Source organism: Pteropus vampyrus, unplaced genomic scaffold, assembly GCF_000151845.1.
Source record: "Pteropus vampyrus isolate Shadow unplaced genomic scaffold, Pvam_2.0 Scaffold46, whole genome shotgun sequence".
Taxonomy (NCBI): domain Eukaryota; kingdom Metazoa; phylum Chordata; class Mammalia; order Chiroptera; family Pteropodidae; genus Pteropus; species Pteropus vampyrus.
The window spans coordinates 1,134,897-1,147,093 of NW_011888827.1; the positions used below are offsets into that span (position 1 = coordinate 1,134,897).

Below are 12,197 nucleotides of genomic sequence, written 5' to 3' on the forward strand. Positions count from 1 at the left end.
TACTGATTGTTTTCCTTTGCTGTGCAAAACTTTTAAATTTGATGTAGTCCTATTTGCTGGGTAGAGCAGTCTTGGTTGTAGGTCTTTGCTTTTCATCACTTTGAATATTTTGTGCCAATCCCTTCTGTCCTGCAAAGTTCCCATTGAGAAATCAGCTGACAGTCTTATGGGAGGTCCCTTGTAGGTAACTGTCTTTCTCTTGATGCTTTTAAGATTCTTTTTGTCTTTAACCTTTGCCATTTTAATTATGATGTGTCCTGGTGTGGGGCTCTTTGGATTCATCTAGTTTGGGACTCTCTGTCCTTCCTGGACCTGTATGTCTATTTCCAGGTTAGGGAGGTTTTCAGTCATTATTTCTTCAAATATGTTCTAAATCCTTCCTCTCTTTTCTCATTCTGCTATGCCTATGATGCGAATGTTGGAATGGTTACTGTTGCCTCAGAGGTCCCTTAAACCATGCTCAATTTTTTTAAATCCTCTTTTCTTTTTGCTGTTCTGATTCAGTGTTTCCTGCTACCTTGTCATCCAAATCGCTGATTTGATCCTCTGCTTCATCTCATCTACTGTTGATTCCTTTTAGTGTATTCTTCGTTTCAGTTATTATATTCTTCATTTCTGAATGGTTCATTTTTATATTTCTATGCCCTTTTCTATGCTTACTATCCCTTTGTTGAAGTTCTAAGTTTCTTGAGCATCCTCATAACCAATGTATTGAACTCTGTATCTGGTAGATTGCTCGCTTCCATTTTGTTCAGTTTTTTTTCTTTCCTGGAGTTTTGTTCTGTTCTTTCATTTGGGACGTTTTTCTTTGACTCCTCATTTTGGCTGCCTCTCTGTGTTTGTTTCTATGTATTAGGTAGATCTCTCAGTCATGGCAGAATGGCCTTACGTAGTAGGTGTCCTGTGGAGCCCAGTGGCACAGTCTCCCTGATCACCTGCACCAGGAGCTCCAGGAGTGTCCCTTGTGCGAGTTGTGTGTGCTCTCCTGTTGTAGTTGAGCCTTGACTGCTGCTGGTATGTCCGGGGTGAGACTGACTGTGAAAACTGGCCATGCCTATAGGGTACAAGCTATTGTGTATGGGCTAACCCCACTGGATTTGCTCCAGTGGGCTCTGGTGCCTGAGACCACCCTTTGGGTGTGCCATTTGTGGGATAATCGGGTGGTGCTCTATTGTGGTCTGAAGCTGGCTGGCTTCCAGGTGCATTTATTCTGGAGCCTCTTAGGAGAGGCTCCCATGCAGGCCAAGGTCAGCTGCTGCCTGTCACCACCTAGGGCTACCTGGTAGGAGCTACAAAGCCACCCACAGTCAGTCACTGTCTGTGCTGGACCTAGAAGCACGTGGGAGAGGCCACACTGCAAACCGAGGTCAGCTGCCCTGAGTATCCAGCCTGGGACAGCTCAGGGCACCCCAAGGCCTGATACCATCTGCTGGCTACCCATAAGGCTCAGCCACTGAAAGAGCTTCATGTGATATACATGAGTTGGGTGAGGAGGGGTCCCAGGGAGTCAGCAGGGTGAAGCAAGTACATCTCACCAGGTTAATGCAGGTTCAGATTTGGCCATGTGGGAGGGCTCAACACAGGCAAGACGGTGCCCACTCAGGCTGCATGAGAGGAGGACTTAACATGGGGACCATGGTGGCTGTCCCACCAGCCCTTGCCCTGAAGCCACACAACTCAGTCTATCCCCGTATGTCTCTGGAAACTCCTGAGCCGCTGACCCTCTGCAGGAGCCCAGGGTAAGTACCTAAGAACAAGCAAGTCTCTGCAATAGCCCTTCCAGAGGACTTCTGGGTTTCCAGCAGCCTCTGTCTCAACAGATGAACATGATCCCTACCGCTTTTCACAGTAAGATGCTGTGGGGGTTCTTCTTCCTCACACCGGTGCTATGGGCTAGGGAGGCCGATGTGGGGCTGGGACCCCTCGCTCCCCATGGGGGAATCTCTGCAGCTGCAATATCCCTCCCGATGCTCAACCAACACATAGGGGTGTGTGGCCAGCCCATTCGGTGTCTCTGCCCCAACTACTAGTCTTGACATGGCTTCTTCTTATAACCTTAGTGATAGGATTTCCATTCAGCTAGTCTTCAGATGATGCTCCAGGTTGATTGTTCTATAATTAGTTGTAATTTCAATGTGGTCATGGGAGGAGGTGAGCACAGCATTTATCTACTTTGCTTTCTTGACCAGAACCTGGTATTTGTCAAGCAGGATTTTACTAGGGAAAACATGGTAGCATGGGACGGCAGGATTCAAAAGGGGAATACAGGAATCTCAGTGTCCCTGGAATACAAATACACAGACTCCTCACTCAGCACTGATGTCGTTCATTCATCGCACATGTATTGCATGGTAACAGGTGTCAGGTGTGCTCCCTGGTCCTGGGGCATGAGCCTAAAGAACACAGATAAGCTCCACAGTCCTAAATAGTGATAGCCTTGTTAGTGAGCTGCAGCTATGATACGTGCCCCGAAGGAGAAGTGTGAATCTGTGAGATCACCCAGTGGGGTGGCCTGGCTTTCGTGGACCAGAGGAGTTTCACTGAGGACATGACCCACAGGCCAGCTCTGCAGGATGAGCAGGCGTGAACCAGGAGAAGTGGGAGGTGGAGGCACGGAGGGCACCTGCAGTCTCCGGGCAGAAGGAGGAAGAGGTGTGACCTAGTTGAGAAAAGGAAGGAAGGAAGGCCCGTCTCTTACCACAGGGGCGGTGTCTCTAATTACGTAGGATGTAAGCTGAGCAGACTTCTGCTGTGGGCTCAAGAAGGTCTTCTATGGGGCTTCAGGGCTCTGTTGTGCCCCGAGCAAGGCCCGGGGCCCCTTGCGCTCTTGGGGCTACTATCTGCGTACCTCTTCTGACCCCACACCTGCAACTCGCTGTTGACTCCCTTTAAGTGCCACGCTTGTCTTCATCTCCCCAGTTATTATTCTGCAAATGTTCAGTGAACGGAGATGCACTGACAATGTTTACAAGATACACTAAACAATCGATACCACGCAGCCCCAAAAGGCCACATACTGTGTGAGTCCGTGTATGTGCGATGCCCAGAATAGAAAGTAGATTAGTGACTGCCAGGGGCTGTGGAGAAGGGAGGGTGTGAGTTTCTTTTGGGGGCACAATGAAAATATTCTGGAGTTAGAGGTGATGATTGCACAATTCTGAATATATGAAGACCTGCTGAACTGTACACTTTAAAAGGGAGAATTTTTGAATTATACCTCAACAAAGCTATTAAAAGGGGTGGAGGAATCTATACCAGATGGGTCCGATGATAGTGCAAAGAGACCCAGACTTTGAATCAGGCAGACTGGATTTGAATCTTTACCTTTAAAATGGGCACAACCCCACCCCCTTCTCACAGGGTCTGGCAAACTGAGGTGCTGGCCGTGCTCCCCTGCTCTGGCACAAACAAGCAGAAATGCTTCTTAAGATGTGCTGTCAAGTCCCAGGAGGAACACATCCCTCTCAGTCACCATGGCAACATGCAGCATCCATCACAGAGCTTGCCCAACTTGGGACTTTGTATGCCTTAGGTTCCATTATCCAAGATACTAGGATAAGAATCAGCTCTGGCAAACTCAACGATCCCATGTGACTGTTTCTGTTCTTTTCATTCTACTAGTAAAACTTCCTGTTTCTGTAACTTTGAGTCTCGTTAAAAGAACTTATATAGCATGGAGCATACACGATCTACCTGGTACATTGCGAGCTGGGAGGGCAGCCGCCACGTCTGTCTTCCTCAATGCCATGCCTCCAAGATGGCACGCCTGGCACACAGGCACAAGAGATAAAATGAATAAAGGAATGTTTAAAGTGTAATTTCTTGGTTCATTTTTAAATGGAAGGAACTTGCCAAGAATAAGGTTAATTTTTGTAAAACCAACATAAAGAAAAAAGTGGTACTAGTAAGAAAGGAATGTGATTTAGTCAAAATCATTTATTATTCAACATATATTTACTGAGCACTCTTATGGGTTGAATTGTGTCCCCCCAAAAAAAGATATGTTGAAGGGCTAACTAACCGCAGTACCTCAGAATGTGACCTTGTTTCGGTAGAGTCTGTGCAGAGGTAAACAAGTTAAAATCAGATCGTTCAGGTGGGCTCCAATCTAACCTGGCTGGTGTCCTCATAAAAATGGGAAATCTGGACGCAGACACACGCGGAGGGAAGATGACGTGGAGAACACCAGGAAAACACCGTGCGAGGGCGGAGGCCGAGGCTGGCACTATGCTGCCAGAGGCCCAGGAACCTCTGGGGCCACCAGGAGCTGGCAGAGGCTAAGGAGGACCTTTCCCCAACAGGTGTCAGAGGGAGCGTGACTGACACCTTGACTTCAGACTTCTGGCCCTCAGAACCATGAGACAATTTCTATCGTTCTCAACTGCTCGGTCCGCGGAACTTAGTTACACCAGCCCGAGGAAACTAACACAATACCCACTTTGTGCCATGCCAACAAAAGGGACAGAAATCTCCTCCCACATGGAGATTATGTTCTAGTGCAGAGTTCAGCCAACGGTGTCAACTACTCATTTACTTATTGTCCATAGCTGCTTTCACATGACTACAGCCAAGCCGAACAGATGCAACAGAGACTCTCTGGCCCACATAAAGCCTAAGATGTTTACTATCTGACCCTTTACAGGAAAAGTTTGCAGACTCCTGTGCTAGTGCACAAGGACAGACAATAACCAATACATAACAGATGGTGGTAAATAAGCAAGGCGACAGAGACAGAGAGTGGGGAGGGTGAGCTGCATTTAACGGGAGAGTTATCACAAGATGTCCTCACCAAGAAAACGACACTTGAGCCAAGAGGAGGAGGAGGGACGGGAACCAGCCACACCCACGTCTGAGAGGAGCACCTTCCAGGCAACGGGGGACGAGGCAGGGCAAAGACCCTGAGGTGGGACGGGCAGCAGGGAGCACAAGAGGCCAGCACAGCACTGGCATGAGCAAAAAGGAGAAGGGGTTTGAAAGTGGCATCGACGAGGCGGGAATTTCGGCAGGGGACTTTGCAGGCCACCACGGGACCAGGGCTTTGATGTCACCGGGGGCTCTTAGCGGAGTAGCACGCACCGGCTCCCAGGTTAAAGGCTCACGCTGGCTGCGGTGCGAGGGGCAGAGGAGGAGCGGGGAGGCGGGCAGGGGGCTTTGGCAGTAACCCAGGCGACGGTGGGAAGAGGAACTTGGATTCTGGAAATTTTCTGAACATAGAGCCAAGAGAAACCAGAGACGATCCAGGAAAGCAGAGGGGCGAAGAGTTCTCTGGAGCAAAAGGAAGCAAGGCTGTCACTGCCACTTGGGAGCGGCCAGATAATGGAGAGGACGAGGCATGTGGGATCGTGGCTATTTACTGGATTCGACTGTGCAGTCGAGAAACCAGACACACTCTGCAAGGACACTACGCAAGGGGTACTGCACAGGCTGACCACAGTTGCTTATAGCAAAATTGAAATGGAGTCATAAAAATCTCATACTAATGCTGTTAACGGAAGTCTCGGGCTTTGCTGACGTCTGTGGGGCCCCACGGGGATTCTCGTCGTGATAGACGGCCCCTGGTCACGGTTACTGGGCAGCCAGCAAACGAAACCAATGACTTCTTTATCTCAGGCAAGCAACCTACCCCAGACACCCACCCATGCAGTGGCTGAAGCCCTCACAGTTCATCCCCTCTCCCAGCTGGAAACCTTGAGGCCTCCTTGATTACTCCCTTGATAAATGAGTGTCGAATAAATACAGCTTCCCGCCCCTTGAACACTGCTGCTTCTTAACGTGTAATAAGGGAAAGACAGACAGAGCTGCGGTGCTGTGCAGACCGCAGGGCAGACGTCTGGGGCTGGGTAAGCCTATGTTGTGGGGAGAGCGATCTTGCACACTGTAGCACGTGTACCAGCACACCTGGCCTGTACCCAAAAGGACGTCTCCAGACATTGCTCACTGTCTCCGGGGAGGAACGGCTGCCTCCACATGTTGAGACCACCGGTGCAGACACTGGCAGGTGGCCTCATAAAGGGGGATTTGTGTAAAATGAGCCCGACTCAGAGCCCATTAGAGGATCCAAGGAAAGGCCACGCTCCTCTCGTGGCTGACTCCGGGGACACAGGCTGAGCAGATGATGGCACAGCTGAGCTGGTACTTGGGCCACATCAGTGTCCTATACCAACCGACGCGCATTCGATTTTGGCTGCAGAAAGTCGATCACAATTTTGCTTCACCCCTCCAAGTACAGCGCTAAACCTCACTCAACCTACACTGTCTTGTTTTGCTTTCCCATCAGCCCACAGAGCATAAATATTCTCCCTCTGCTGCTCTGAGTCCCTGTGCCAGCTGGACAGGGCAGGTCTGAAGCCCCGTGCCAGCAGGCCTTGGGCGTGCCAGCCACAGCACGAGTCCGCCGTGTCTCTACAGCTACAGACAGAGTCCTCATTCTTCCACGATGCACCAGCCACCGCTCGGTGATGAGTAAGAAAGCCAGTTAGGACCAAGGGTATTCGAGCAAGGCGGACCTCACATCTTAGGTTTCCAGAACGATATCACTACACAAAGGTTCTTACTGGCTTCTAAGATAAAGCAGAAATCTATCCAATTCTGAAACCTTTGATCACTTCTCAAATCCAAAGTGGCTGAATGAAAGTGAAAACCAGCATTCACATAAATAGACCATGTTCTCAAAACAACTGCCTCTAAATCAGTTGTTTGGGAAATATAACGACACATCCTTCTTTAGAAACAAGGCACTAAAACAACTATACCAATTCGCACTTGTGCTATGCGTTTTCGTTTACAGAGTACATTCAGATCCATTATTTCATTCAGCCTATGAAACAGCTCTGTGAAATATTTGGGGATTATCGTTCCCATGTTCAGAGTGAGGAACTATAGTTCACAAGGGAGAAATGAGAAGCAGTCCATAAAACACCATCCGGCCCATAATATTCTTCAGGGGGAAATGCCCTAGTTAGATAAACAACAACGATTCTGTTGGAGAATACTCCCAGATCCAAGGGCACAATGGATACGTCTGTGCAGCTTCCTCGGTCACTCTCTCCCTGCTTCCCTCACATGATGTAGCTTCAGATTACCTGGAACCTCATCCAAGTCACTGACCAAGTAGCGAACGAGGGCAGGCTCAAGGCCAGCGTGTGCCCCTCTACTGACCACCCCCATGAGGAGGGCCTCAAGACTCTGATCAGCACGCAATGCATCCACCTGGCCGGACCACACACCAGCCTCTCTTTGCCCCGCACCCGTAACCCCACCAGGTCAAAGGCTCATGATGGCCAGAGTATGAGTCTAGGAACGCAGAGGGTGGAGCTAAAGCTGGGGAGGTACTGAGAGAAGCGGGAGGCCCCCAGAGAGGATGGGGAGAAGGTGCCCCTCACCTCTGGCCTCAGCTGCCGCCTCCCTAGCACTAGATGCACGCCTGGGAAGAGGTGAGAAGATGGAGGTCCCACGAGGCACTGGGCTGCAGGAGGAAAGGGGGAGGAGGGGCACGCCACGGACTAATCATGGGGGCCTCCCCTGTGCTGCTCAGACACGACCGGAAATGACAGGCTGGCTTATTAACAATGCAGACTACTGGCCACCACTCCAGACCCTGCCCCAGAGTCCCATTCCTAGCTCAGGGGGCCTGGTCAAGTGACCCGAGGACTGCCCTCTGGAAAACATGCCCCCAGACCCTGTACTCCCGGAGGCCATGCCCTGTGGACACGACCTCCATCTCTGCTCCCTGTTTGCCATGTGGCAGGTTCTGTCTGCCACTCAGGCAGGCTAGGAGCAGCCGCTGATCTGCAGAGGGACACAAGACGGCTTGTTTTATTCCAGGAACAAGCACCTCCCTTATTTTGTGCGTGTGCGATCACTATGCATAAGCCCCGCCCAGCCCTGTAGCGGCTGATTGGAGCGTTGCTGGCACTGATCCCTGGGATGGACACCTCCTTTGGGAGCACATCCGCGGTGAGAAACACGGCCTTATGGGATGGGTTTGAGGTATAAAAGGAGCCAAAGCCCCCTCGGCACCAAGTCCGAGGACTGATCCAGCGGGGAAGTCACATTTGGGCCTGAGGCCAAGGGCCTGCCATCCTGGCAGGACCTGCGCCATCTCCTTGAGCATGAAGGAGGAAGCGCTCCAATTCTGTCCCCAGCAAGGACAGTACTGGGGCCAGAACTCGCCTGAACAGGTGTTCTTTCTTTAAAACTGTGTCCGCGCTGTCATTTCGGCCTACTCTCGCTCCTGACGGTGGGCACTGCTCCCAGACAGGTGTGTTTCTGCACCCACCGCCGCGGGAGAGTGGCAGATGCAGCGAGGACCGGGCAGGCCCTGGGCAGGGACTCACCTTGCCAGTGGTGCTTGTAGTCACACATGCGCGACAGGGCGATCATCATGGCGCAGTACAGGGGCAAGATGGCAGCACAGAGCCGCCAGCTCTTCCCCCGCCCACTCTCGGTGAAGCAATGCAGCTTGCCAGCCAAGTAGAACGTCGTGAAGCCGAGGCCCGAAAAGGCAACTGCCAAAGAGAAACAGCAGGTGTCACTCTGGTAGGTGGTGAGCGGCAGGGACACAGTGCATCCTGGGCGCCCCGTCTGCCATCTCGCACGCCCCAGGCCAGGACCCTGTGGGCACGGGCACCGTCTAGACAATCTGTATTCTTGCTAGAAACACTATGGTATTAAACTTTCAACCATGAGAATGACCTTCCAGGCTTACATGTGAGAAGAATCTCTTCTATTTCATTCATTCGTACATTCAACTCTAATTTGACAGGTAGCTACTATGCGCTAGACAGACACTATTCGAGGTGTGGGGAATAAAAAGATACATCAGATGCTGTGTCTGGTCTCAGGGGCTCAGGGTCTGGTTGACGGACATGGCAATGCTGATGAATTATTTTAAGATAATATGTTGAGTACCCTATGGAAAAAAAGTGTATGCAGAAGAAAAGACTGTGAAGATGACTCGGATTTGAAGGGGGAGAAAAAGTAAGGGATTTTTGGCTTGGTGGCATTCGCTAAGGTGGGACCAGCAAATGCTATGGAGGAGAGAGTCTGACAGAGAAGCCAGTGATGCCAAATTCCTTGTTTTCTCAGAAATTATGAACACTGATTTTTACAATTGCAAAGACAACTCACGGGTGTGCTAACTCCTTTGTCAAAAGTGTGGAGTTGGGTGTAACATATGTAACCCTAAAGCTTTTAATCCAGTCACAGTTAAAGCGCAGTTAGAACTCAGTGAGATCTCAGGTGGACTTAGAGCAACGGTCCTCGGCCCTGGCTATACACAGAGTCACCTTGAAAACCCAGGGAGCTTTAAACATGCCGCTAGCCAGGGCCCATTGCCAGACATACTGTTTGTACTGGTCTGCTGGTCTGGAGTGGGCACTGGCGTGTGTGTGCATGTGCATGTGTGTGCATGCATGCGTGTGTATGTGTGAACTCTAATGGTACCCAGGACTGAGCTTAGATGCTTTTCTTGAAGGCAGGTGCTATAGCTCCTACTTTCTCTGGACACCTGCCTAATGAAAACTTTCTTCTTGATTAGAAAATGCTGCTGAGGGGCGGAGCTCCTAGGGAAAGAGCCCACACAGCACCTGGGTAAAACAGGTCTTATAAGTACTCTGCACATGAACAGCAGCCTCAGCATCATCAAATTTGCTACAAACACAGATCTCAGCTCTGCCCCAGACCTACAGAGTTAGAATCTGGTGTCACAAGGTCCACGAGTGGCCTGTGTTCACACCGAAGTCTGAGAAGGCCTGTCTAAAACACGTTCATCCTCTCTCTGTATGAGACATCACCAAGCGTTCATCTCAAGGACATAATGCAAAGACATGGGAAAATCTAAAGACAGTCGGCTCAAAGTTATTTATGATTATGGAAAAATGGAAAGTGATCAATACGGAGGCATAGATAAGCAAACAGTGACATTGCCATTCAATGGACTGATGCAATCATGGAAATTACTGTGAATTATGTAGCAATAGGAACAATACTTAGGACACATGTGAAGTGAAAAAAAGCAGAATCCCAAATTTTAGGTTCAATTACCCGCAACTTCTCCAATTATCTCTGATGATAATGTGTCTTTTGAAGGGAGCCCCCAGGTGCAAACACAAGTGTATACCTTATACTTTTTCAGCATCCAAATTAAACAAGGCAACAGAGTTGGGTTTTCTTTTAAAACAGGAATTTTCAAAAGGCACTTAAGTATTTTAAAATAATAAGTAGCACTCAAATAAGCGGCAAAGCAGTGCCAACATATATTGAATGTTTAAAGTAAGGCTCTGTGAGAAACTGCATTGCCCAGGCCTCTTCTAGGTTATTTGCTATGATGAGGGGCATTAAGCGATGTACAGAGTGACGCAAAGTAGCCTCCTTCAGCCACCATCCTAGTGAGCACAGTGGGTTCCTTATTTCCCATCCTCATCCACTTTCTTCTGTCCCTTCTGCTCACTGACACTCTCCCCTGAGGTATCAGTGGGAGGGGAGGCTGGACAGTTGGCTCCCGTGGGGACTGGCCTCACCTGAGCTCTTACCGGAGGCGTAACATACTTCAAATGAGACAGCTCAGCGAGTGCACCCCCCTAATTACATGGAATGTAGCGAGCACAAAGAACCGCCCTAGGGCTTTGCAGGGTTATGGATGAAAATCTCTAAGATCTCAGTCAGAGCGGCAGCCTGGGTGTTGCCAAACTGGCATCTCTTGGGAAAAGGAACAGAAAAAGAAAAAAATCAACACACACAGGGTGGATGTGGAGCAGGAATGTGTGTGTCTCATAAAAAAAATGGTCTGGACACTTTCGGATGGACAGTCCCAGCTCAAGTAGCCAATGCTGCCTGACTCTCCGGGCACATTCAGGTGATGAGCAAGGGAAGGGGCTGCTGAGGATCCTCCAAGGTCAAGACCTGGGGCAGGTGGTTTGAGGCCAGGCACTCAGCCTCCACTGAATCACCTCCTTGACCCCAGGAACTCAAAGGGCTGCAGCTCATTCTTTACAGAGCAGGCAAAATATCTTCTCTCCCACAGTGGGGCTCACGCTGCAGCCCTCCAAAATGCTGAAGCGTCTCCTTCTGTGAAAGGAGGCGGGGTTCAAAGACATTTTCAAGGCTGAGTTCCACAGCCTAGACCTCATGGGCATCTGGCAGCAGCTGGTCTTCTCCAACACATGCTCTTGGGCCTTTGGGCAGGATTTTAAAGCAGCACTGTGTGCCCTGACTTTTCTAGGTGATATGGTAGGCTCCGATGGCATGCTAACCCTATGCTTGTCACTTTCTCTTTAATATAGATACAGTTACTAAGCCAGCACAATGCCCTTTGGCACAGGGCTTCTGAGGCACTTCCTTCCGGCCGGGGAGGCATGTCTGAGCCCTGGGCAGCGCCAGTGCTTGGCATTCCTACTTTCCCAAATCATATCCAAATAAGACTTAGGCTCAACCAAACCACCCTGTATTCATATGATCCCACTGCTTTTCTGCTACCTTCTCCAGGGAGACTGAGGGTTTGGAACCAGGATGTGAGCCCCCATGAGCCTACCCGCTGTGAGGTCCTGGGACCCATCAAGGCTCAGATTCCGATTCGACTGGGAGAAAAAGAAGCAGAAAGGTTTTCAAAAGAATGCTTTCCAACGCTAGCCAAACACCACTGTTTTCTCCTCAAGGAAACATGCCTTTGAGACACGGAGGGGTTGTAAAACCTTTTATGCTAGTGCGGAACAAGTGAGGCGATTTTCACTCCAAGTGACTGTCTGTACCTTAGACCTAGCCAGAGCTTCTAGCATGACAAGAACTAAGAATTCAGCCTTCACAGCTGTCGGCAGGGCATTGAACATCTTGGAAGATGGGGGAGGTTATAAAATAGGATACATGCAAACATGTTTCGCTAACGATAATGTCGTTAACATTATTAACAACAGAAACATAATTAGAACACTCTCCAGCCAGAGGTGAGAGGATGTTGAGAGTCTCGCTGTCCTAAGGGCTAGGAACTTGCTTATTTCCTCTCTAGAGTTTGAAATACACACACACACACACACACACACACAGTGATCTGTGGGGAAGAGACTCTGGCCCTTGCTTGCAGCCTGGAGCAGGTTTCCTTGGCCGAAAGCAGTTGATCGTAAATATTTATATGTTGATCCGGCTGTGAAAAGCAAAGACACTCTTGGAGGCTCTAAACTGGAAGCAGATGAAAGAGGGTGGTT

The 12,197-nt window shown here is 49.8% G+C and overlaps 1 protein-coding gene across 1 annotated transcript in view; it reads right to left on the reverse strand.

Annotated features, from left to right (window-relative positions):
• The window catches only part of PLPP4 (phospholipid phosphatase 4), an 83,437-nt gene that overhangs the window by 10,060 nt on the left and 61,180 nt on the right, over positions 1-12,197 (reverse strand). The window contains exon 5 of the mRNA XM_011359221.2: positions 8,337-8,507. Coding sequence (XP_011357523.1) covers positions 8,337-8,507 — 171 coding nt within the window. The remainder of the gene's footprint in view (positions 1-8,336; positions 8,508-12,197) is intronic.